General features: G+C 29.9%; 1 protein-coding gene across 3 annotated transcripts; it reads right to left on the bottom strand.

The window, feature by feature from the left end:
* Positions 1-302: 302 nt before the first annotated feature.
* LOC107449991 (acid-sensing ion channel 1) lies at positions 303-27,418 on the bottom strand. 3 transcript variants are annotated; one of them, XM_071180255.2, is made up of 11 exons: positions 27,294-27,418; positions 25,881-26,008; positions 24,136-24,257; positions 21,433-21,593; positions 19,333-19,431; positions 17,491-17,590; positions 13,836-13,893; positions 12,080-12,131; positions 9,763-9,785; positions 8,739-8,811; positions 303-912 (listed from the first exon to the last, which is right to left on the bottom strand). In XM_071180255.2, the coding sequence occupies exons 1-11, from the start codon at positions 27,372-27,374 to the stop codon at positions 688-690; spliced, it is 1,122 nt and encodes a 373-aa protein (XP_071036356.2). In that variant the 5' UTR covers positions 27,375-27,418; the 3' UTR covers positions 303-687. The 3 variants fall into 3 exon arrangements, with proteins under 3 accessions (XP_071036356.2, XP_071036355.2, XP_042902120.2); XM_071180254.2 differs by having other exon boundaries at positions 17,491-17,593; XM_043046186.3 differs by lacking the exons at positions 25,881-26,008; positions 27,294-27,418 and adding an exon at positions 25,258-25,480 and having other exon boundaries at positions 17,491-17,593.
* Between the last annotated feature and the right edge of the window lie 125 nt (positions 27,419-27,543).

A 27,543-nucleotide genomic window follows, 5' to 3' on the forward strand; every position in this document is an offset into this window, starting at 1 on the left:
GGGGATTTTTTTAAAAATTTGAATTAAATTTAAATACTTAATTTTTTTTATATTTTAAACTTATCAGAACATTAAACTTCTGTGAGATTATTGTTAATTGATTTAATTAATGCATCATTTATAATTATGCAATTATTTACATATTTAAATAAATCAGGATGTCTATACGTATGTGTGAATGTACCTTATATCAATCTGCAATTCAGAACCGATCCGCACCAAATTTTATTTGTTTATTTATTTGTTGTACAAGCTTCTATTTGCTGTGTACAAGCTGTTGTACAAGCTATTTGTTGTACAAGCTTCTGTAGTTGATTACATAAGTATGGCTTGTAAGCCTTTTCCGAGCAGAAAGATAGATAATACAATTCAGAGAAGGACAACACGAAAGTACATTCAGTGTTACGGCAGGATTCGATGGGAAAAAATAATAGACGTCTTCATTACATTTTACAAATATTTGCATTGAAATGCAAAGATTTCCAAAGAAACATTATTGGGCGAAATGAACTGAAGTAGAAATAGTGTGGATGTAGGCTAATCACTTCTATGACAAAATTTTCACTAATCAACAGAGGGAAATGGTCATGAAATTTATGCTAAGCATCAAATTTTATTATAACTGAACTTTTTAATGAAATTTAGAATGGATTATAAATATACTCAATAAATACTAGAAATTTCCCATTAATAAATCTTTAATGTAAAATTCCCTTTCGAATCACAATGATAACAATCTTGAAATAGCTTTTCTGCTTTTATTAATTCCTTCTTTATCTTCTTTCGATGGATCCTTTTTCTAAAGTGACGAAAAACAACGTAGCATGTTTCAAAGACATCGGTTATCGCCATAAGAGAAATACCAAGCCAAACTCCCAAAATACCGCCAATATTGCCAAACATTTCGATTCCCTGAAAAGAAATTAAAATAAAGGGCTAATATGAAAGCAGGTCAATTAAAATGCCAAGATTTTATTTGTTTTAATATTAATTTAAAAAAATAAATCCTGATTTTTCTGTTACAAAAAGTGCTTTTCTTTAGAAATGAGTAATGCTCCCTAAAATATTTTTTTAAGAAGAAAAACTAAAAAAATTAAAGTTACAAAAAATAAAAAGTTTTAAGAAAATCAAAAATAGAATACTAATAGAGTATATTGTCCTTGTGCTTTCTCTCAAAGCAAGCATAAAGAATTGAAATTAAATAATGTAAGCCATTTGAATCAAATTTTTTGTGAGTATTTTATGAATCGTAAACTTATTGATTGGTTTATTTTGAAATTTAATAGTCGAGAGATTTAGATTTTATAATCTCAACATTTGAAAAACTTAATTTATATTTTTAATTTTTACTAACTATAACTAACTAAACGCACTATATTTTAAACAAATATTTTAAACAGCGTTACTATGCGCCTTTTCAAAAATTTTGCGTTTAAAATCGTCATTATATTGAACTATTAATATTACAATCGGATATAAACACTGTTACGCAACCACCTGACTTATGATCTCAGCAGCAGCTGACTATTTATAAACAAGATGGCATATTGATATAATGGATATTGCTGGCTAAGGTCGAGCTAAGTTTGAATGCTAATAAGTTAAAATGCTAATTAATTCAAAGTTTATTAAGTATCACAAATCGAATCTGTTAAAGTATAATTCTTTTTCAACAGCATCTTTTATTTCACCTAGATTAATTATTTGTTTATGTATTTCATTATAACCATGATTATTTTGTTTTGCGTATCTGGCAACTTTGTTGCATAATTAGTTTACGTTCTGCATGGCTTCGTGCCTATGTTTGTGTTAAATAAGAAATAAATCAAATATTTCTTTGTGAAAGAATATAGAATGTGTCACTTCAGAGAGTTCGCATTTGACGGTCTAGGCTTACTCTAAATATAATGGAAAGAACAGTTGCTAACATAAATAAAATCAGCAACCCATGAGGATCCATACCCACAATGCTTCTATGTATCCAATTAAAAGAGAAATTGTTTGTGGTGTCGTAAGTTAGTGCGCGACTGCTCTCGCGTGCAGCATTCAGGGAACATATCAAGATTTGAAAATGACAAATATCATGAGAAATGCACTAATCGAAAAAAAATTGCATCTTACTGTTATCTCTTAAATTAGCACACAAAAAGTCAAAAATTTTACAGTAACTTTATATTCAATAGTTTCCTCTTTGATAAGATTCTGTCATGTAGTGTTTTGTTCACTCAAGAGTACAGTACTATAATTATTAGCACGTATTCCGTAGTTCAAGCCATACCATATTTCTTTCCACCTTGTCTGTGACGATAGTCGATATTTTTTTTTGTTGCAAGATTTTGATAATTTAACAACACACACATGAAATTCTATGTTTTTTTCTAGCCTTAAGTGTAACTAACGAAGTAAGGCTTCAATTATTGATGATACTCATTGTAATAATTTTAATCAAATTTGCAAAGCAATTTAAGATTTCGAATTTTACCATTTATGCAACTAGTAATAGCTATAGTTTTTATAAAAATTCGTATTTACATTTTTTTTCGATAACTTAACTCACTGTTTAATTTGATTTTCATAAACATTTTTTACTTTATTTACTTCTACCTCATTTAAGATGCTTGACACATGTTTATAAATAATTTGAAAATTATTATTTCATTTTTAAAAAGTTTTCATCTAATGGAATGGTTCCTAAAAGTTGTTCCATGGAACCCTTGGATTCCGTAGAAAGATCACTGGGAATCCGAAAGTAAGGACTTTCTTTAAACTCATATAATGGTTTTTGAAATCATTAATTATATTTATATCCAATTATTAATCCCTAATTTACCTAATGCTTTAGTTCAGTGTTTCCCAACATGTGGCCCACGCCCCACTGGGGGGGGGGGGCGATTTGATTGTTAAGGGGGGCAATTCGAAAATGGACTCGACAAAAGTTTTACCTATTTGCTCCGGGCCATTTAAATACAATGCTAGATTTCGGTCCCAAAATTGAAAGAAGAAAAGCGAATTTCTTAAATAATTGCGGCCAATAAATATTATAAATTCGTTTGATGAGACCAAAATATCAACTGGGCTTTTGGTCGTTAACTAACCTCCCTGCGGCATGTGGCAGGCTCCACCCCTTGATGCTTTAAAATTTCGCTAAACAATGCAGTTGTTCGCATCTGAATGGCCCGTCGCAACTTCTGTAGTGTTTCGCAACATTCAGTGACAGAAATCAATACCATAGTATGTCTTTTATGCCTGCAATGCAACAGTAAAGTCTTTATTTATTGCTCACACTTCAACTCATAATTGTATTCTTGAGGCTAGTTATGAAATTTCTTCATTCATTGCTAAATTTGGAAGAAATTATACTATAGGAGAGAATTAAATAAAACCGTCAATATCAGCATTTCTTAAAACGGTTCTTGAAAAAGATGTAAAAGCTATGCCACTCAATAACAATACTGTTAACAGAAGAATAGACGAAATGAGTGAAGATATTGAAAAACAACTTGCTGACAAGCTAAAAACAAGAAAATTCTCAGTGCAAATGGATGAATCAACTTTGATAGACAGTGTGGCAGTATTGATAACTTACGTAAAATACACTGGTTATCATAAATTAAGGAAAATTCACAAAAATCGCGATAACTCAAGAAATTACACATGGAATTTTATGAAACTTACCCACAATATACAACACATAGTAAGGTATTAAACAACATAAAAAGAAATTATCAGACATTAATAGTAGTATAGAAATTAGCACATGTATAAAATAAACAAATTGGAAGTATCGGTTTGCAATAGAAAAAGTACCTTTAATATGGAATATGATTGCCTCTAGAAGCAATACAGCACAAACAGCGATGTGTGATGCTTTCAATTATGCGGTCTATCAGTTCAATAGGAAGTGAGAGCCATTGCTCTTGTAAAGCAGTTGCAAGCGTGGCAAGGGTCTGAGGGGGCGGATTGATGGCAGATACACGCCTCCCTAGAGCATCCCAAACGTGCTCGATAGGATTCAAGTCCGGGGATCGAGCTGGCCACTCCATGCGAGTAATTGTTTCCTGTTGAAGATAATCATCAACAATGCGAGCTCTGTGTGGTCTTGCATTATCGTCCTGTAACAGGAAGCAATCACCAATTGCCCCGGCATATGGGCGCACATAAGCATCAAGGATGTTGTCTCGATAAACCTGAGCATTCACGGTTCCCCTTGGAAAGACATGGAGGTATGTGCGCCCTCCTAAGGATATGCCTCCCCAAACACAGACACTGCCTCTTCCGTATGCATCTCTTTCACGGATGTTTGATGGATGATAACGGGTCCCAGGTTCTCTCCATATCAAATAACGTCTACTGTCACTTTCTAGACTAAACCTGGACTCATCCGTAAAGAGAACAGGCCCCCATTGATCTGACGTCCAGTGGACATGTTGTCGGGCCCACTGCAAACGGTCTCTCCTATGGCGTGATGTGAGCGGCACGCAAATGGCTGGTCGTCTCGCATACAGACCACCTTCGTGGAGCCTTCTGCGCACAGTTGACGTTGACACCAACCTTCCGGTGGCTGCAGCAAGAGAGGATCTAAGATGTGTCGGAGTAGCGGTTCTATTCCTGCGTGCACTTAATGTCAAATATCGGTCATCGGCACTGGTCGTAACAGTTGGCCGTCCTTGACTGAACCTCCTAGATGCCAAATCTGTGGTTTGAAATTGCCTCCAAAGTCTATGAACCACAGATGGACTCACATTTAGCCATCTGGCCACTTCTGATTGACTCTGCCCTGCCTCTAGTCTCCCGATGGCTCTCCATCGTAGTTCTTCAGGCAAATGATGCCTAGAGGTCATTATTACGAATTGGCTATCTCAGATTTTCAATGTCGCAATCACAGTAAAATTTGTGTGCTTTCTCTCAAACTTGGACTTTTATGCTCCAGGCAGATGACGTAAGCCGAGTGCAGCGCCACTAATTTGCATATTGCAATTTTACTCAGCTACTCTTAGTGGACAACATATGCAAATTTTGCACGGTTTGGCTTACTTTTGAAAGAGTTATCGCTATTTTTGTGATTTTTCCTTAATTTATGATAACCAGTGTATATTGATAAAGAGCATTTTGTTGAAGAAATGTTGTTCTGTAAAAGGTTAGAAAGCACCACTACCACCAAAGATATTATATAATAAGCTAAAAAAAAACTTAGATGTCAATAATATACCAATGAAAAATATAACATCTTGTGCTGCAGATGGTGCTCCTAATATGATGGGCAAGAAAAATTGCTACTTAAAATTGATGAAAGATGAGAATCCAGAAATGATTCTTGTGCATTGTGTTATTGCATAAGGAAAAGTTGTGCATAGGGAAAACTTGGTAGCTAAAAAAATCTCGCCTGTTCCAAATCAAGTAATTAGATTCAGTAATAAAGTGTATCGATGCTATTAAAGCTAATGCCAAATGTGAGCTCCTCTTCAAGCTGTTTTGTGCAGAACAAAATGCAGACCATGTGAGACTTTTACTTCACTCTGAAGTAAGATGGCTCTCTAAAGGGAACTGCTTGAAAAGATTCATGGAACTGTTTGATACTTTTAGTGATTTTTTAAGTGACAAACCTGATATGAAGTATCTGTTAACAGTCGATGGTAAAGCATTTGTGAGTTATTTAGCCGATATCTCTGAAAAACTAAATATATTAAATAAGCAACTTCAAGGAACAAATAAAACTCTTATTGATACAAAAACGAAGATATTTGGTTTCATTACCCTTATTGAGTTAAGTCAGAAAACAAAAACTTGGATCAGTTTAATTGTCCCCAAAAATTAAAAGTAAATGATACCGCTTTACTTGTTATTGCCAATCATCTGAAAATTCTATCGGCTGATTTAAAAGAAAGATTTTCTGATTTAAAACAAATTGATTTTTCAACACGGATGATGCAGCCAATGTTAGTGCATTTGTCTGGTATATGAAATATGCAGTATCAAGAAGAACTCTCAGAAATGCAAAATGTCAGATAAAACTTTATTTTATATAAAAGGAGTGATGGCATAGCTTTGTGAGGAAACAGAAATCAAATACCCAAATTCAACCAAATATGCATGAAAACTATTGTTACCGATTCCATCTTCATATTTAGCTGAATGTGGATTTAGTGCTGTAAATGATTTACTGGTAAAAAAAAGAAAATCGCCTGGATATAACACAGTGGGGAGACTTGAAGCTGAAGCTAACCAAATTGGAAACTAACATAAAATCTCTGTGCAGCAAGCATCAAGAGCAAGAATCTCTCTAAATTAAAATATTAAATTATTATAGAAAAATCTTTATGAAAATTATTTCGAATTTGAATTTTAGTTCTTCGTTATAAATTTCATTATAAGTCGAAATTTTGCTTACTGTGTTTCGTCAACAATTTCCTAGAGATTTCTCACTGAAACCTATCATTTAAGTTTCTTATGCGATCAACAATTATTTATTAGTTATTTTTCAAAAATCAAATTTTTGTATATTTTATTCGTTTTCAGCTTGTGCATACACCAAGAACAGATTCCATAACCACTTACAGTCTGTGAATTTATTTGTCTGACATAAAACCAAATTTTACGTCACGTACAAACTCTAAAGACGTTCAGGGCCTATGAACTAAGTTGTCGGACATAAAACCTAATTTTAAGACTATTATTGCTAAAATGATTAAAATATTTTTAAATAATTAGTAGTCTTTCTTTGGTAAGTATATTCACAGCTGCTGATGAACTTTATAAAGTCATTTTGCTAGAAGAAATTCGATTATTTAAGAATCCATAATTTTTTTTTATCCGTCGTTGAACAGTCGACCCAATTTTGTGGTTTACCATTGCTAATGTTCAACTCAGTAGCCTTGTCATTTTCAGCTCAATCCAGAGGACAAGAAAACTCCTAGATCAGTACTCCCAGGGGTATAATTTGTTATAGGAACAAGGAGGACTTTGTGACCCGACAGATTTAACGTCTAACAGTCACCATTTACTACACGGGGAGTCTTCGGCCTGCGGGGATGGATCGAACCCACAGCCTCCTGAACATGGGCTCAGTGCCCTACCTACCAAGCTATCCCAGCCCTAGGTATCCGCAAATTAGAACATTATTGGGTAGTAACTACAAAATTGCAATTATAATGTTCAAATGTCTATTTTAACGCCAATCAAATTTTAAACAATTATTACGTAAAATTTTATTTATAATTATATTGAAACAAAGTTTAAACTTTTCAATTTCAGGGCTGATCTACAGCAGTCATACGAATTACTGACACGCTTCGATAATTTGTAGTGATAGACTCCATTAAAAAAGTATACTTTCACTTCCTTGGTTTCTTTTTCAAGGCATTTCTGTGCTTCTTTTCTTAGAGAGATGTTTAAAGAACAAGTCATTTATAGACGTTATATCATTCAATGATAGGAAATTTCCTGGAAGAATGAAGTCTGTTCCAATGTCTATATGCAGATGGGTGTCTTGGGATATTCATCCACTTTTAGATGCACGTGGCTAATTTTTTTTTAAATTTTTTTCCGCACATGTGCTGTATAAAGCAACTACTTCAATTACTCTTATCTGGCGCAGTTTTTATTATTATTTTTTTAATTTTAAAGCAATAATTTCGTTATCAGTTTAAAATTGATTCAAACGCTTTGTTTAATTTTTTTTAATATTTAGGCTATAGCAAAAGTGGCACTAGACCAAGTATATATTTCGGACATTTACCAAAGGTCTAGTCATATTAGGTCTGTTTAAGTGTCATTGCTCGGTATACCCTACACTGATGTTTTAAGGTCAAGTGCCATTGCCCGGTATACATTTGCCCGCTATACCCTACCCTGATGTTTTTTTAAGATCAAGTGCCACTGTCCGGTATACCCTACCCTGATGTTTTTTTAAGATCAAGTGCCACTGCCCGGTATACATTTGCCCGGTATACCCTACACTGATGTTTCTTTAAGGTCAAGTGCCATTGCCCGGTATATATTTGCCCGATACTCCAAACACTGATGTTTGTTCTAATCTATCGTCAGTAAGTATTAAAATATCGAATAAATGTAATTATATCCACGAATAAATTAATATCAAATCGGATGTAATGAATATTTCGGACATTCACCAAAGCGACTAATTTGATTGTCAACATTCACCGGTGAAAGTCAACAACCACCGTCTTCGGTCATTCACAGTAACATGCACATCATTTACATAATAACCTCATCAGGACGATTATTTCATACTGTGCCTAAATAGCATCCGGCATTTCAAAAAATAAAAATAATTGGCTTTGTTGGCGATGATCTCGTAAGGCGATAAAGAATCATGCATAGTACAGGTAAGGAAGATATTAACCTCGAAGGAAAAGCGGTTGAATACCCCAAGGAATCAGCTTTGTCACTAATAGGAAAAGAAGGTCAAGATTTATAAGACTTCTGTTATTAAACCACACTATATGAATTTTCCACTTTATAGCTTTACAATCTATCAGAAGAATATTATATTGAACTGCTCTCTCTGGATTATGAGATTTGCCCTATAAATTGTTTATAACAAACTCAATCTACATTGACTATATACTCATTTATTTTATGGTGAGATATTATAGATAGAGCGGATGAATCATTATACATCGAACCGAATTTGCTATTCTGATAAGTATCGACTTGCTTTATACTCTCCTGTTAATTGACACCAAATTTCGGTTTAAAATAAAAATGCTGCACATTACCTGATACTTCGCGGAATATCTGAAAGTTTTTACTTCCATTCTGCTGAATGCTATTGTCAAAACAGAAATGCACCTAAAATGTAAAAGCATGATGTCAATCTTTTTCTCTAACTAATATATGATTTTTTTTTTAAATAAAATAAAATCCAGACTTTTCCAATTGGTTTTGAATTATTAAATAAGGCTATACTACGATAAATTCAAGGTTAAAGAAAAAGGCTTAGGGAGTATGTCCAAAAAGGATGATAACTGAGGTAAGAATGAGGAAATGTTAAGATGAACACTCTAGAGTTTATTTAATCCGAAATAATACCACATTAATTCAGTCATTCGAAAAACATTGAATGCAAGTTAATAATATTCAGCATATAATTAAAATACCAATGAATTAAAGTGCGTCAATCACTAAAATGCTTAAATTTCGAGAAATATGTATCGGATTTTAAGGGTTTATCACTTTCTTGCTTGATCCCAAATAATAATTATCGGCGTTAAGTACAGAGATATAGATAATTGGAAAGAATGTGCTCTATTAGAATCCTTATTAAAAATAAAATGAAAAGTATGCAAGTTTGAGATCGCACGTTTTTATCGAAACAAAAAAATCTGCGTCGAATGTCTGAGTGAATGAATACATCAAAGCCCGTTGGATTGATATCTTATACTGTTTTTAATTATTATTTTTCAAGTTTTATTCAGCAATCAAACAAGTTTTATGTCTTCATTCCCGCATTAATCAGTATTGACTTGGTTAAATTTTGATATCTTCTTTTGATCAGTCTTTTTATTTATTTTTTTCCTGCTTTAAGTATTAATTTGCTATCCCTAATGTATATACTTTTTCGATGTCAATATTATCCCGCAGCTCCAGTAGTAGCCAACTACCTTTTTTATTTCATTTTTAATAAAATATTTAAGAATATTTATTAAGAGTACTCATTATGGAACACTCTGCTTATAAATAAACTAAATATCAATATTTTTAAAAATTTAAAAAGAAAATTATAAAAATGAATTAGCTTACTCATCGGCCTCATCTTTGTTCTCCTAGAAAAGAATGATTTTATTAATCTGTAATTGTATATTTTTTCAAAAACATTACACATTTTTCAAATAAGAAAAGTTAAAGTCTTATTTACAAATACAAAATTTTTGCTGCATTTTTTATTGTTTTTTTTTTTCATGGTACATTAAAAATAATTTGAGATCAACGAATTGAAATGAAACTGCTCAGCAATTCCATTGAAGAGAGTCGAACACACTTACTTTTCTTTTACAAAATCAATTTGAAAAATCTAAATTATACAATTTTGTTTTAAAAGATTGCAATTTATTTAAAATTGTTTTGTGAGATGAAAGTATTAACATCTTCATTTATGTTTATGGCAGCACTACTTTTTGTGGAAGATTTTTCGAACTCAAAAGCATTAAAATAAGCGGATCTTTTTCTTTTTTAATTTCAGCCGCACTTAAAAATGTCTCTAGAGTAATGATAGCTGGTAAATAATTGAATCAATAAGTCATAGGTAGACCATAAAATTACCACTAACCACATACCGAGAAAAACAAAAAAAAAAGTGGCGACGTAAATTAAATAAACAACCGGTCATTTTTTTCACACTGCTTTTTTAAAAAATTGTTTAATGATAAAAATAAATCAATGCTAAAGCGACTCTGGAAAACAGAATTTTCCTTAAAATATCCAATGTCTCCATTCAAAATGTTGATCTATCAGAATCCATCAATTTCTGATTTTAAAATTTGTGTGGAAAAAGAATTCACATATTTCAAAGATGTAATGTATACATTAAATTATTTTGTCTACGCAAATATTTTTTAAATAAACCTCTTTGAAGTCAGTATGTTTAACTAATTTTTTCGAATACTTATATTATTTTTATTGTTGAAAAAACTTTTTATAGACGTATAATATTTCTAATGCATTTTTTTTTAATACAATTTAAATTATATTAAAAAAAAAGGTCAAAGCAGAAAAAGGTTTGAAAAAGTTGGGTATTAAATGAAAAGGACCTCTAAATATCAGTCACCTACTCATTAAGTTTAAGGGGAAAATAGGTTACTAAGTTATTAAAATCTAACAGCCATTGACTGCTAACTGAAAATTTAAATTTTCAGGTCTAGTCACATGTATCAAAATAGTTTTAAATGAAATTAATTAACGAAAGAATCAAAGCTTAAATTTTGTTACTAATATCATAAAAAATTCTTCTGCAAAAAGCAAGTTTTCAGCATTAAACATTCGATTAATGCAATTCTAGTTTATCATTGCGTGAAGCACTGAATAACTTGCATTGTTCCGTTTTTACCATCTTTGATCAATACTTCTAAAATCCCAACCAAAACTGGAAAAAAGCGCTTTGGTGCAGATGGGACACCGCTTTACTATTATATATTTTTTTCTGACGCTTTAATTCCAAGCAAAAATATATTTTAATATTTTTAATGATAAAAAACAGTCTAATAGTTAATAAAAAAATCTGTTAAGATTACTAAAATTATATTTGTACTAAACTATAAAATCCAAAAAAAAATTTCATTCATATTCAAAAAATTATCAACAATTGATTTCGAAAATTAAAGAAATTTAATGATGAATAAGTGTTTTTCTTAGATTTAAATAGCTCCGACTAAGTGCAAATGAGAAAATTATTGTTTTTAAGTGAGCCGTTGTTAGGAAAATTTTACTTTTAACGGTGTTTCATGCAGTATTTCATAACCATAACTTATTAAAATGCTAAATATAATATTTTTCACATATTTTAACCTAAATTAATAGAATATAATGAAAAAAAGTATGAAAAATAAGTATGAAAAATAAGTGTAAGAATGATTCTACGTCAAATGGCTGATGGTCTCGCATTAATATTTAAGCTAACGTGAAACAAAAACGTTATTGAATTCCAGAGATAAAAGCATCTCATTTGTTTGCGAGATGAAATTCGAAAGTATTTCTGATAATTGTCTTTAAACTTCTTTTGAACTTCTTTTGAACTTCAATCAAACAGGGTTTGGTGTTTTTAATTTCGCATACATCTTTAATGACTCGTTAAGTTCTGATAACGTTTTTCTTTTCTTCTTCACTTAAATATTAACAAGTCTCCGAAAGTGTGTTTTTTGTTTAATTTCATTTCTATCACGAATTATAAAAATACAAATTTTTTGTGATTTTGGAACAATCATTATATAAAGGATTAAATTTTCTCAGTCTTGAATGTTTTTTCGGTCATGTTAAAATTTTAAAAAATTATAATGATAATATAAATCGAATATTTTTAAAAAGGAAAACAATTAGCGCGTCTTCAATATCTAAGAATACTCACTCTTGCCAACAATGACGCATGTTCTTCCACATCAATCAAAATATCTTCGCGGCTTTAAATTGAAAAATAAAATTATACATTAAATTATGTTTATTCATATGCATTAATTTTTGAAACATAAAAATTAAATGGTGAGGAATATGCATAATGTTTTATCATAAAATCCGTAACTCAACCCTTCTTTTTGAAGCCCGACAAGTACGTGACTTTCTGCAATTTTCACTTTTTACTCTACCCGCTTCTAAAGAAGCAATAAGAGTTACTTTTTTTCGAAATTTTAGCTTGTTTAAAAGTTATTAAAATTTTAAATGCTTTTTTTTTTTTTTTTTTTTGCTATACTTAAACATACATTCTGTTTTATCGCGTAACACCGAACTGAAAGACTTAGTACAAATAGTGGTAGAAATGTATACAGAGAGCGAGAATACAATGTGAAATTTTAACATTTTATAATTAGTACGAGAATTTTAACAGCTAAACTTACAGTAAAAATTACCATGAGGGTGGATCTGCAGCCCACCGAAAAATAGTTACGGAGTTGAGAAATGACATGCTGAATAAGGCACTTTTGCTTATGAACTTAACACGAGTTTTTCAAAATTTCAGTTTGTTCTAAAGATAATACAATTTTTTAAGCTCTCTTTTCGCAAATTTTCCCGCATTTTTTTCTCTGCTATAAATAATGACTATTTAATGATTATTGCAGCAAAATCTATCGCTCTCTAACTCTTTATTTTATAAGTTCGTGCTTCAATTGAAGTCAAATGTGACAAAAAAAAAAACAGAATGAGAGGTGAAATGTTGCCAGTTGTAAATCCTAACTCTTATATAGAAATTTTTAAAAATATAAAGAAAAAATATTAATTTCAGTGAGATGGAAGCTGTTTACAATTTGAACTGTTTCAATGATGTAAGGTTGTATTTATATATGGTTAACGATTTATTTCTTCTCATTTATCATTATTATATCTCATTTATCCCTAGGTTTAAGTTTTAATTAAAGTTTATTGTTTTACAAATACAGGTAATTGTCCATTTCGCTATGAATATCATATTAATAAAATGTCCTTACATGAAATTATCATACTTATATTTTATTAATGAAGTAATCTCTTTTTTCGAAAAGAATTTTGACTTTTAAAATGAAAAAAAAAAGCAGTGATGAATGAGGGGGGAAGAAAGGGACTGAGCTTCTCAGAGATTTATAAATTCACTCAATGGAACTCCTTTTTTTTTTAAAAGAAAATTCACATTAGTTTATTTTCTGTTAATTATTTTTACTAACTATTTTAACTGAAAGAGTAAAGAATATCTCCCATATATGTTACTGGCCTAAGTATAAAAAGCTTATTTTCTACAACAGAGCCTTAGTACCTCGAATCTTACTGAGCCACATCAATAGGTAAATGTAAGTTGATAAATGTAAAACTTACCGATGAATAATTATTATAACACTTGAAAAGTTAACTATACCGTTCATTAATGATTGTCTCGTTTGCCCTCTTATAAGCAATTATATGTCTTTTATTAATTCCTTATAAGCACAGATAATTTTAGTTTATATGTTTACAGAAATTTTAAGTCCGATACGTTTTTTATTTTTATTTATTTTTTTTTTCTTTTATCCTTACGCCAAAGACTTGAGACTGGTAATAGTGACCTTTCATTTTATTTCAAATGCACTATTTTTATGATATTAATTATTTCATAAGAACGAAAATTTATAATGACAAGTAAAATAATATTTACTACTTACTAGCATGCCCTAGAACAAAGGTGCAAACACTTTTTGAAATATTTATTTCCATATACAGCTAAAAAAATAAATAAAATTATTTTTTGATAAAGCATTTATATTGTTAAAAATAGCTGAAAATTATCTTAAATAAGAAAACACATATTGCTTTTAAGAAACATCCCTATTTAAAGCCTATTTTAGCATTCATTGAAATTACTCAATTATTCGTGCTCTTTTTTCAAGCAATAATAATTTCCAGAATTTTATACTTTCTCCATGATAGACTTTATATCTGCATATACAAGTATTTTGGTGTTTATATCAAGTATTATATATATATATATATATATATATATATATATATATATATATATATATATATATATATATATATATATATATATATATATATATATATATATATATATATATATATATATATATATATATATATATATATATAATTTTTTTTTTTTTTTAAATTTTGGAAAAAATATTTTGCTTAGGTGCTTTGAAACTTATACAAGTTGCGAGACTGATTTAAGAGAATTCTACTTTTCACACATTCCTAAGGAAGTTATTCTGATAAAATTCTTTACGTCTGGTATAAATATGTTGTTGTTGTTGTTGTTAATTTACGTCGCACTAGAGCTGCACAATGGGCTATTGGCGACGGTCTGGGAAGCATCCCGGCGGATGATCCGAAGACATGCCATCACAATTTTGATCCTCTGCGGAGGGGATGGCACACCCCCCCTTCGATAGGCCAACGACCTGCGCGCGAAGTCGAGCACTTTACAGTAGCACAGTTTAACGAGGATCAATACCGCACACCCTCGGTCCCTACGCAGACTGATCCAAGTGGTCAACCACCCGCACACTGACCGTAGCCAGTGATGCTTGACTTCCGTGATCTGCTGGGAACAGTGTCTTAACGATCAGTCCACTGCGGGACGTGTAAGTATGTGTAGCATAAATAACTACATTAAGCTTAAATAAAATAATCCCGAGAAAATGAAGTGGTAAGATATTACCTTTTGAAAACTTCTTCAAAAATATACAAAAATGCTTTGAGAACATCAAAAATGGGAAATATTTTCAAGACTTGACAGACGTGAAGACGGTTTTGAAGAAGTTTTTAAAAAGGTCAATATATGAAGCAGGACTACTCTCAAAATAAATTTAGGAAATAAGTAGTGAGGACGAAAAGACGGTTAATATTACATCTCGTATTTAGAATTATCCTGATAACTTTAATGGCTGCTCATGCACATTAGGAAATGGATACTCAAATTTCACGAAAATACCTTCGTTTTTCACAAACCGTTTCCTGGTATATGCCTCGAACAAATATTTCATCAAAATAACGAAGTAACAATCATCACTTCTTCGAGGAAATGAATTTCGTCAAAAGTAAAGAAATATTTCATGATTCTATTTTTTACCAACAAAAAAGAAACTCTTAGTACCTAATGTATTCAACTTTTCTAATAATCACTTTATCGCGGACACCCTATAGCTGGATCAATGTCACCTTAACAACATAAGAAGGACAGATAGAACAAAGAAGGAACAACATAAGAAGGAAAGATAAATTACCCGAAGCGAGATTCAAAACCAGGATCTTCCTGGTGCGAGGCCAACTCTTAGACCAACAGTCGACTTATTTCGTAACTTTATTTTATATCGTCTAGTCTTCGCCCAAGTTTCGTCATTCCAGTGAGCAATTTCCTATAATGCACTATGATGAGGATTCAAATGGGGGAAAAACTTTCGTCATACACTTGAAACTTCGTTTTTCGTTACAAATCACGTGATTTCTTAACGAAATGATATTCAAAAGTAACGAAATACAGCTCAAGGATTGCTGAATCGTCAAAAGTGAGAGTTTTATTTCTGACAGTGTAGAAATAGTTGTCAGCCTTTTCATCCCTTCTTCTGTGGGTCGATACAAATGAGTACAATATGCATACTTCAGGAATGGAGTTTCCGTGTGTGCTTGGCTGACCACACACACACACACTAGTGTATGAGCCCAAAACGAACCCAAGGTCTAGAAAATTGAGATTGAAATAGTAGGCGCTGGACCTTCTTGGGCTGTCACGCCACTGAGTTCAATTTAGTTGCAGATCAAAAGTTATTCAGGATAGTATCTGTATTTGGTTTCACTGAATGGGGATATTTTATGTTAGGAACCAGTTTACTTTCTAAAGTTAATGTTTGGCCGCAAGTAAGAAATTACAATTTAAATGATTAAATTCTGTTTTCTAACGATGAAATAACTCTATTCTCGAATCTATTCTTTTTACTGTGTAAACTATTCCGTTCGTTCGATCAGTTCGTTTGTTGATTTTAGATAGTTTGCAAGTTGGCTTTCAGATTCGAAATATGTAACTTTTGCTAAAAATCACTTTTTTTTTTCCTTTCTTTTGAACATTTAAGATTTTATGGCTCGAACGGAACCTCCAAAGCAGTTTAATTCTAGAATAAGTTAAATAAGTACTCTAATAAGTTATGTTTTGTTCAATTTAAAATTTCAAAAAAAATATTGTAGTTTAACTATTGAAGTTCAGTGTATTTTTATCACGCTGGTTTTTACCTACGGACAATGACTCTAATGCAGTTTTAAATGGAAACGAAATAATTTAAAATAACTTAATTTAGACTTGCATTTTATATTCAAAATGGTTTCAGAAATATATACTTTAACATTTTATTTTTGATTCTTTTATTGTCCATCACTCATATAAACAAATAGAATAACGTCATATTACACTTAATTATATTGCGTCCGTGGTCTTAACCCATTTGTACCTTGACCCCTTTTAAACGATCAGAACCTTTTTCTTTTCTAAAAAAGACGCAAAAAATAATAATGCAGGCTTTTGTTTTATGCAAAAAAAGAAAGTGTTACCTGCAAATACATATTAATATTATATATATATATATACATACATACATACATATATATATATATATATATATATATATATATATATATATATATATATATATATATATATATATATACATATATATATATATATATATATATATATATATATATATATATATATATATATATATATATATATATATATATATATATATATATATATATATATATATATATATATATATATATATATATATATATATATATATATATATATATGTATACAAGATTATTCAAAAAGATTGACCATTTGCATTAATATTTCATTTGTATTAATTGGAATCCAGCAGTCTCCCTATCAAAGAGAACAGGAAACTTCAAAGTTTGTTTTTTTAACTCAGGTTATACATTTTTGTTGCACTTCAAACACAAAATCAGTCACTAACAGTTAAGCTTGAAATTTTCAAAGGGATTTCCAATCTTATGCTTTAAAATGATTTCGATTACCACTTTTTCAAACAATTTAAAGATATAGAAAAAAACAACTGATAATGCTTTAAAGAGCTAAACAACATTTTAGAAATATTCTTTTACCTCATTGGTATTTTATAACCACTTTGGATATCGTTTAGAGAAAAAACTTACCGATCAGTTGTTAACAAAATCGAAACAATGTTTACAAAAAGGAAAAATAATGATCTGTTGAGGAATATTTTATAGAATTAATCACTGCAACGTCCTTTTTATTCCATATTAATAATAAACATGATTACTTACGCTGATTGCATATGGGTGCCGTGTTTGGATACGCTATGTAAAAGGGATCAACACAATGAGAATCCTCTAAAGTAGCATTCAAAAGACATTCCTCTCGGCACTGCTATAGAAGAAGATTATTTTTTTAAGTTAGTTTGTTTCTAAAAGTCGCTTATTAAAAATAGTTTACAAGTCAATAGACATGACATCAATTGCAACATTTATTTAAAACATAATTATTTCATTTCTGTCACTCAGAACTACGCTTTATGACGATTGAGCTAATGAAATTGTTTTATTCAAGTATAACTATCCATTATTATAGTAATTAAACTTGAATGAATTTTGAAAAATTATCAAAAATATTTTTTAAAAAAAATAACGTAAAGGTTAAGCGCGATCTTTTCAACTATACGCTACATGTAAATTGGATTTTGCTGGAATCAAGATGATAAAATTTTGAAAAGTCTCTTTAACGTAGCAGTTCCAGTTTTAGAGTGTTGAATATAATAAAAAGTATTAAATGCTGGTACTATAAAAATTAAATTAAATTCGGAAAAAAGCATTTTTTTCAATAGAGAATTTCAGTTTTAGGATGTTGAACTTGGGTGTAAATGCACTCTGTTTAAGTTGCCATCAATTTGAGTGAAGTTTTGTGAGAAAATAAGTAGGGCCCAAACTAAATTTACTGTGTTTCTGGCTCTATGAGAACACCAAAAACTCTGTAGTGATTACCGAAGCACATTGGTAATTATTTTAGTAAAAATAGCAATAAATTTAAGGTTTTATAATAAATGTTAAAATTAGGTAAATGTGAAAAAAATGTGTGATTTTTATAATGATACCTTAAAGAATGGCATTAAAAACCATTTATTCGGTTAAATTTACTTGTCAGTATAGTATCTGTTACTAAACGAGTGGTAAAAAGAACTATAATTTGAAAATCGGAATTTCCAGTAAACCGTTACCATATGAATGGAAAAATTTCCCAATTACCGTGTATTTTAAATTTTTGTTTTACCAGAATTGTGTTTTTTTTGCAAGAAATGTACCATACACTACGGTAATTTTACCAGAGTTCATACTGCCAATCAACGTTGGGATTCGAACCTGGTCATATGACTGGAAGGCGAGTGCTCAGTCGGCTGAGCTACCAAGGCTCTACTTTTCCTAATGAAGAAAAATCTTAAACTGCTTTAATTTTGAAAGTCTTATTGAAATCATATTTGAGTGTCATCTGAAAATGTCTCTATTTTTATAGTCTAATTCAAATCATATTTAAGTGTAAAAACATTTTAAACTACAGTGACCCTCTTTTACAAAATTGTCTGCTAACTTAACCAAAAAAATTACATCTTAAGAAAACATAATAACCCGGTACATTATCATTTTTACAATAAAGTGAATTCACAGTTATACGATTACGCAAATTGCACAGTTTTATAAATAATTGCTGAAAAGTAGGAGCATGTATATAAAATAATTGTAAAAAGATTTTTTGAAGGGAGTAAAGTTGTTGTACGGTAAGCAAAACTGAATGACAAAAACTAAATTTGAATTGACGGTTTTGATCCGTTTATGATTCGAGTGAAAAACAGAAAAAAACTTTTTAGTTAACGAAACAGCTTTAAATCATCACACATACGAAAAAAACTGGAAATTTTGCATTTTGCAAACAGTGGTTAATAACAGAAAAATCTGTTTTCTGAAGAGGAAAATACTCTTTTTTTTTCTGTAGAAAGCTGACCTCAAAGATATATCAGTTAGGAAATTGCTAATATATATTTCGTGAAAAAAAGACACTTATTTTTCTTTAGATAATCATTCACAATTTCATTAAAGATAAATATGTTATTAACGTACTGTTTGAGACAATGGCCCTACGCCTCCTCTCGCTACCCACTCTTCAAAGTAATCTGTGCAGTTGGTGTCATAAGGAGCTGACATCAAAATATTTACAACCTGCAATATTAAATTTTTATTTTTGCTACTATAATAATCAGAAAGAATGTTTAGATAGAAAAATAATATAAATTCTTTAATAATAAGGTTGCAAAGCATTTGGCTTAATGAAGCTGCTCAATCAATTTAGAGTACCACTTATATGAAATGATCAATTTAGAATACAAAAAACGATTCATCGAAAACTCAAAGCTTCTGTTGTTATATATTATGCACACAAAAAAACAAGTGCAGCACTGAGCAAACTTTTTGAGTGAATGTATTGTGTAAATTGATAATACGAGTATATTATTTGTTTAACAAAAATTTATTAACACAAGTTTAAGAAATGTTCAGTGCACCGAAAATGAACCCCTAAATACGTATATTTTAATCTAATGATCAGAATTTCACGGACTCAGTCTTAATGGTTTTAGTGAAAGGGTGACTTTAAATTGGCTAATGAATCAGTGCAGACGATAATTTAGGGTACGGAATCAGACACAAAAACGCACTTTCTCTGAATCAACATAACTCCTTTTTTCCCGACGGATTTGGGTTTCTGAATGCCGAAATTGAGGTGATAGCTGCAATCTGGGAAATAGTTTGATCAGCACAAGACGTAAATAATAATTCAAAATTATTTTTTGAATGAAATTGCCTTTAGATAAACGAATTTTATAATGACGTGCAAAATATTTCAATTAAAAAAATTTTCACTAGGGGGAAAATAAAATTATCATGAAGGGATCTAAACTTCCGCTGTTCGAAGGAAACTATTGGAACCCTGTTTTGCAGATTGCTACTACCCCTATATTTTGGATGGCATGAAATCCAATTGCGACGAAAAGAAGGAATGTTTTACAGCGAAAGTACGTTTTGTGCTTGGTTTCGTCTGCACTAAAACATTAACCTATTTCAAATCGCCCCCTCCAACCCTTAAGATTGAGTCCTAGAAAGTGAAAATTCGATCATTAGATCAAAAGTTATTCAGAATGCTTAATTTATTTTTCTCGCACGTGCATACTGCAATTTTGATCTAAAGTTATAACTTTTATTTGTGTTTATGGGTACATAAAAATATATAAATTGTAATTTTATATATAGTAGTGTATAAATTTTTGCAAATTCTATTACATCTATTGGATTTTAGAAATTGTAACACGTTTTCTTAACCCTTCGCTGCAAAATTGTTATGAACCCTATTTTTATTTCATTTATATTAACTTTTAGGTCAAAATAAGGGAAAAATATGCTATTTAGTATTTTAATAGTTTACGGTTATGAAATTTAGCCTGAAATGCCTGTCTTTTCCTGCGTTGAAAGCAAATTCTTAGTAATACTTATTTGAAATTATTTAGAAAAAAATTTATTCATCTTTAAAATTTCTTTAATTTTCAAAATCAATTATTGATACATTTTTTAATATGAATGAAAAAAAAAATTTCAAACTACTTTATTTTGGATCTTTACTTTAGTACAAGTATAATTCCGATAATCTGACAGATTTGTGTCTTGACTATTAGACTGTTTTTAAAATTAAAAAATAACCTGTAACTGGAAAATCAGGAAAAAAATATATAAAAGAGTCACTGGTGTCTCATCTGCGTCAAAGGGTTACATAAGTTTAATTTTTATCATTTAGAAAACATTTTTATTATTCTTCAGTCTTTCATTTAATTGATTGATTTTAGTAACTTCAAACTTATTTTTGTAAACTGAGCTTAAAAGTGGCATAGAGAAAATTCTTTTACATATTTTTTCAAAAAAAATATTAATTATGATTAAAAATATTAAATGGCATTCATTTTTAATGGATGTTAAATTATCTAATTTTAAATTCCAAACACAAGTTTTAAAATTAAACGATCGAATATTTCTTATGAAACAAAATTTCTAAGACACATATAAATGTCTTGTTTTCAAATAGTTTAAAAAAACTTTTTTCAAAAATTTTAAACTAAAAGTGAATATTGTCACTTAAGTTAATAAAGTGGTAAATAATTGTGCTTCATTTCTTACCTTTGAGGGGTATAGATAATAATTAAAACATGGCTTTACAGAGATTCCTTTTTTAAATGGATTTACTAGAACTCTAGGATTATGAATGGATATTTGGAACACGGCTGGCGTTGCTGTGTAAAAAGTATCCTTCACTGATGTTTTAATTTTTATATTGACATCTAAAAAATATAGGATCATAATAAGCAAAAAATTAAAGTAAAGGATTGTCTCACTTCACTACTATCCTTAACAAACACATGTAGCAGATCTTCAATCATCCAAAATTAAAAGAGAAAGAAAGATGCAATAAGCGTTTTTTTTTTCTTTTTTTTTACACGATAGCTGAATGCACGTTCATCGTATGGGATGGACTAAAAAAAACAATTAGTAAGCGCTGAACAACTCTGGGAGGCATATGCTAAAACAATTGGAGATCTTAGTGGGAGAACCGGGTAAGTGACATTTTTATGGGTATTTATGAATCAGCGAAAATAACATAAAGCAGGTTGCTATCAATATGTTTAATGTAACGCGATTGTTTCTGCCTTCATTTTAATCTCAACATAACTAATTCAAATTGGGCACTGCTAAAGAAAATAAGAAAAAAGAATTATAAGATTCGCCAACTAATATTTAATCGGTAATAAAATATTTCTCAGATCACTTTTTTTCCACTTACGCTGCTTATAACCTCTCTGAAAATGTCACTTACCTGGCTTTTCCTCTAAGCTTTTCAATTATTAAAACCGAAATATTTTTTTTATTTATTTTTATTCGTTGCCCCCCTTGATGGCTTTATGTATTACATTAAGCAAAACAAGTTTTTTGTAGTCCATCCTTTTAGAATGGAGTTAAACTGTATTTAGCTTTAAAAAAAAGCGTTTTTACCACTCATTGTATAGAATTTTTCTTTTAATTCCTTATTTGTAAACATTATTAGTTTACTGTTATCACCCATTAAATAATGTAATTACAATATGGATTAAAAAATAAAAATTCTACGTAATACTTAAAAAAATACTTCGGCAAAAGGATTGAAGTTGAATAGAAAAATTCTTGAAATTCTCTTACGTTAACTGTTTTTATACTCTTTCTCTATTATACCATGTAATTGTAAGGGGAACAACACTAATGTATAATTTAATGTGAAAATAATATTTTTTTTAAAAAAAATACTTCGAATCGGTTGGTTCTCCGCATCACACAATTTATTGAATTTATGTATCTTTTTTTTACGATCGCAATTTATGTATTTTGTATCTTCATTTCTAATAATTAATCTTAATTGTTTTAAGTGTTTATTTCCATAGTCTTGTGATTTTAAATCCATTTAGGAGTTCAAGAAATTCCTGCATCAAATGTTGGGACGAACTCACCTTTCTGAAAGACTATATGAATTATTTTTAGAAAAAAGTAACTCTAATTTTTGTTACAGGGGATGAAAATCACAAAAAATTTCCTGTGGCCAACCTGGCCGTCGGAGAGCATTGACCCATGATTCTACTTTTAGGTGAGAGCTTCGGTTGATGCAAATCAAAAACAATACGAGAATTTGACATACATTATCGGGATTCAGATTTGAATGAAGCCCGAGCACTGATAAGTGGACAAATAAACACTTTAAGTGTTTGCTTTCATCTTCCTTAGACTAACATAAATTCACTAAGGTCTCAAATTGCATAGCTATTAGTGGTAAATAAATGAATAATTGAAATAATATGTTCAATAACGCATGCTTTTTTTTTTCAAATTTCTGAATAAAATTCTCACGTGAGCAGCAAAAGGCTAGAACAAACTGAGCTCTGTAATTTGGAACGAATGGAAATGTTTGTAAGGGAAGTCTTCCTACAGTATGCGATTTTGTGTGAATAAATACGAGGCAAACTGACGACACTATAACATTTAATATTACAAGTTAATATATAGTTAGAAGCATGATTGATTCCAGTTATTAAATACAATATTAATGAGGGAAAATATTTGCATCCATTATTACTTATGTAACCAAATATAATGAGAGTCAGGATTGAAATTATAATTGCGTTGTCTTAGCAACGCGCTGTTTACATTTATATTAAATGAAATTTTGAATCTTGTTATTTTACTGACCTAGCGCACCACATGTTGAAAGCGAATCTCTCATATCAGCATACAAAGTGTTTTAATCATGCTTATGCAGGTTCAATAATAATAATTTTATTGAAAAATGAGTCGTGCTACTGCTCGTTTCACTTTTTTTTTTCATTAAAAATATTACGAGGAATTAGTTTTAAAAATTTTAATAATTGATTTAAATTTTTAAGATTTTACACTAAATATAGTTTAACTTAGTAACGAGTTAACTGAATAAGTTTTGCAAAGCAAACCATCTAAGATTTCATTTCATTGGATTCTTTGGGGATCGGAGACAGGAGGCGTCATTTAAAAGGAGTATCTTCATACACATAAAGTTATACTCGAATGTATGACCAATATGCAAGTATGAAGGCGTAATAATGCGGAAGTGGCTTAACAGCAAGCAGGGGGAGGACTCCCTAGTTTCAAATATTTTATACCATTCTAGACTAATCTATACTAATATGCTTCTAACAGCACAGCATAAGTGTCATTTTTTAGTAAATTTAATAATTCACAGCGTAATATAATTTTAAAAATAGATCATTTTTATTTGATTTAGTTTTAGTATTGTTATCATAAAGCTTGCAATTAATCATTACTTACATGTCTTTGACGGAATCTTTTTAATTTTTGTTTCAACTTCTCCCACAAAACTGTTGATAGTGTAGCAGTTGTTTGGTAATCCCATAGAATCAAAGACATCCACTAAGATAGTCTTATTATTTCTACAATGAAAAGCTCCATCAATTACTTAAAATCACAAAGTTAAATAGATTCTATTTCAATATTTTAAAAAAAATTGAAGCTGATTTAAACATGAGCTAAAGGAAATGTACTGTAAATTCATTATTTCAAAAATATTTGCAAAATAACATTTCAAAATTATGGAAAAAGTATGCCTTTATCTAATGTTATATCAACATTTTTCACATAAATGTCAATAATTATATCACTTAAATATCAATGATAATAAGAAGAATGTTAATAGTCACATCACGTGATTATCAATAATTATATTACATGAATTTCAATATTATTAGTGAATAGATGTCAATAATCATAATAATATTAAAAACATATCGCATTAATGCATATAATCACAATTATCTTATGAATGTTAATAATCATATTAGATGACACTACTATAATCATTTCGCATGATTATCAGTAATCATATGGTAACAATATCTAGATAATTGCAGGCTGAATTTTAGAGTTAAACATAATACTAGTTAATGCATAACTGGTGAAGGGAAAAAAACAAGAAAACCATTTAAAGCAATATCTAATTAATCTCAACAGAAAAGTGCAATTAAATATGACCTTAAATTTTAAACCTGATACTAACAAGCGTTTTCCATTTTTCTCCGTTATTTTAACATTTAGAAATTATCACTATTACCGCTCTGAATTCATCTGCCAAATAATCTGATTTTGAATATTTTCATCTCTCTTTTTCATAGATTGGCTCTGAAACTAAATCGTCAAAGTTTGATAAAAAATTTGATTTTCTCACATAAATATTGATTTAAGAAAATCTAGCTCTTAACTTTCTTTTTAGAAGAATTCTAAATACTGTAAGCATATAATTAAGAGTCGAAAACAAAATATACCGCATACAAATGTGCAGCTGCGACACTATGTTAATTCATCCTAAACTAGTATTTTTACAGCTCGTAGCTATTTGCATTCAGTGTATGGAAAAAAAAAATAACCGGAACTTACCTTATTAATTTATTAATGAATCGCGCATGATTATGAGTTTCCACGCGTTTTGTACCTGCTTATTTTCGTTAAAAATCTTAAATTAATATATACATTTGTTTCGCTATAAAATTCAAAAGGCAATACTCCCAGGCATAGTGTCTCGTCGATTCAGCAACGCTCTATAAGAAGGAAGTAGTGGGTTCTAATTTCGTTGTCACCTTGAATGTGTCTTAGTGATGTCCTTCTCAAACTTCTGCGATCTGTAATCTTCAACTTGATAAGGGCTTATAAGCCGTCTTCTTAATAAGCACACAGGAATGCGTGTCTATGCGTAACAATAAGTAAATGGAACAAAACGCAATTGCATGGAACAAAGACTTTCGACTTAAGAAAATAAGTTGCTATTTTTTTAGTATAGTTGTCCCAAAAATAACACTAATGAGCTGATTCTCATTGTCTTAACAAATAATTCATACTGCAGTATGGGCGTTATTATAATTACAATTCTGAATATTGCAAAAAAGAACTTGGAATCAAGCAAACTCAATTCGTATTATAAATGCAAGCTTATGTGACAACTGAAAAAATAAATAAATAAAAACAGAACAATAAATTGAAAAAAAACTAAAAGTGAAACTTACACACAAGAACGGGAGAATGTCGGAAAGATAATTTGGCATGATTCAATGAGATCTGTGTCCCGAGAACCAAAAGACCGAAAATATTCTCTGTTTTTCTGAGGTAATCCGTAAGGTGTGATGACTGGAAACTGCAATTCAATAAAACACTACTCAAGGTGTTCCGTAAAGACTGTCCTTAATACATATTTAGAATGTTCGTAAAAATAAATTTTAGAAAAAAATTGCAAATTATGAGTTTTAAATTCAAATTCAAACGAGACTGAACAGGAAGTATTCAAAATCTGAACACTTTCGACATCAAAAAGAGAAAAGGAGATATTAAAATGATCTAAACTCAATTTATTTGAGAATGATGAATAAATGTGTTTTTTAACGAAGGCAAATTCATTTCAGTTTTACAAGACAATTAAATAGCTTTTTAATGATATTATTCTACTTTGCTCTTTTAAGCGTTTATAATGAAATACTACTTTCCTTCTAAAAAAAAAAACCTCCCACCTTTTTCAAAATTTAACAATTTTTTTTTAACTTTCTTTACGGGGATTCAGAAAACACTTAGTAAGGACAGTTGTTACGGAACATCCTGTCTGTATAAATTACAAATATTTAAAATGATGGAAAACTATTAAGCAATAATCACTGTCAATTAGGCTAAAATATTTATTTAACTATCTAGAGCATTATGAATTTCTGCAAATTTATACATCAAGGTGGCAACAAGAGAAATCAAAAAATGCTAATAAAAATATGAGTATATCTTTTGTAACATCTAATTGCTTTTCCATCATTTCAATTCTAATAATTTTACAATTCTTAGCATCTTTGCAAATGAACTAACACCTAACAATAGATTCTTCGATAAAAATATGACAGACACTTGCCGTTTGTGAATAAAGGTATTTATGTATTTGATTTATATTATATCGCATGTTTATATTTAATGTTTATGTTATAAGAGGAGAAATTTGAGCATGCAGCAATATGTGGCTCATTCAATGCTTCAAATTTTATCTCTCTAGCTGCGTTGCGTTGGAATGCAAAGCGTTTCGCGTGGTATTTTCTAAAAGTTCGTTGTTCGTAAGAGAAGGATTAGAGAAGGACCTTCCAAGATAATTTAATAAATACTTTGATATTCTCAGACATAATTTAATAAATAGTAGAAGATGGTAGATTACGAAAAATTATTCACTAATTTAAGTATTCTTGAATATTTGCATGAATTTAAGAGAAAAAAATCATGGATTGTGGATTTAAGTAAAATATTTGCTGCATAACATTTCAATCCATCGAGGAAAAAGTGAATCAGTTAAACTTAAATCTTAAAAAGTTTAAAAATTAAATTCGAATGTAAAAACTGTAAGATTTAAGAGTTCAAAATTTACAATTTTGCTAATGAAAGCTCATTTTACTTACTGTGACGTTTTCTGGAAATTCATAATTAGTATTGCAGAAATAAAAATTTTCTCTGCAAAAGTCTGTATAATTCATCAGCATTGGTGAACAGAAATCGGAATGCACCCTACAGAATTCCGAGGCTAAGATCCTATATTGAAAATAAAATGTAATTAGAGATTAATAGGATTTAATAATAATGGACCTTCCCGCTACCTCGTTAGGTACACCGTTCAATAGAGTGTGTTTGCAAATTGAATGTGTTGAGGGT

This window comes from Parasteatoda tepidariorum, chromosome 1 (assembly GCF_982258835.1).
Source record: "Parasteatoda tepidariorum strain Cologne lab strain chromosome 1, Ptep-v5.0, whole genome shotgun sequence".
NCBI lineage: Eukaryota > Metazoa > Arthropoda > Arachnida > Araneae > Theridiidae > Parasteatoda > Parasteatoda tepidariorum.

Excerpts from the sequence above, each read along its gene's own strand:
- LOC107449991 (XM_071180254.2), bottom strand. The coding sequence starts at position 27,374 with ATGCTGATGAATTATACAGACTTTTGCAGAGAAAATTTTTATTTCTGC. Across the intron at positions 24,258-25,880 it reads ACATTCTCCCGTTCTTGTGT|AAATAATAAGACTATCTTAG; the intron begins GTAAGTTTCACT and ends TTTTCATTGTAG. Across the intron at positions 9,786-12,079 it reads ATGCGTCATTGTTGGCAAGA|GAGAACAAAGATGAGGCCGA; the intron begins GTGAGTATTCTT and ends ATTCTTTTCTAG.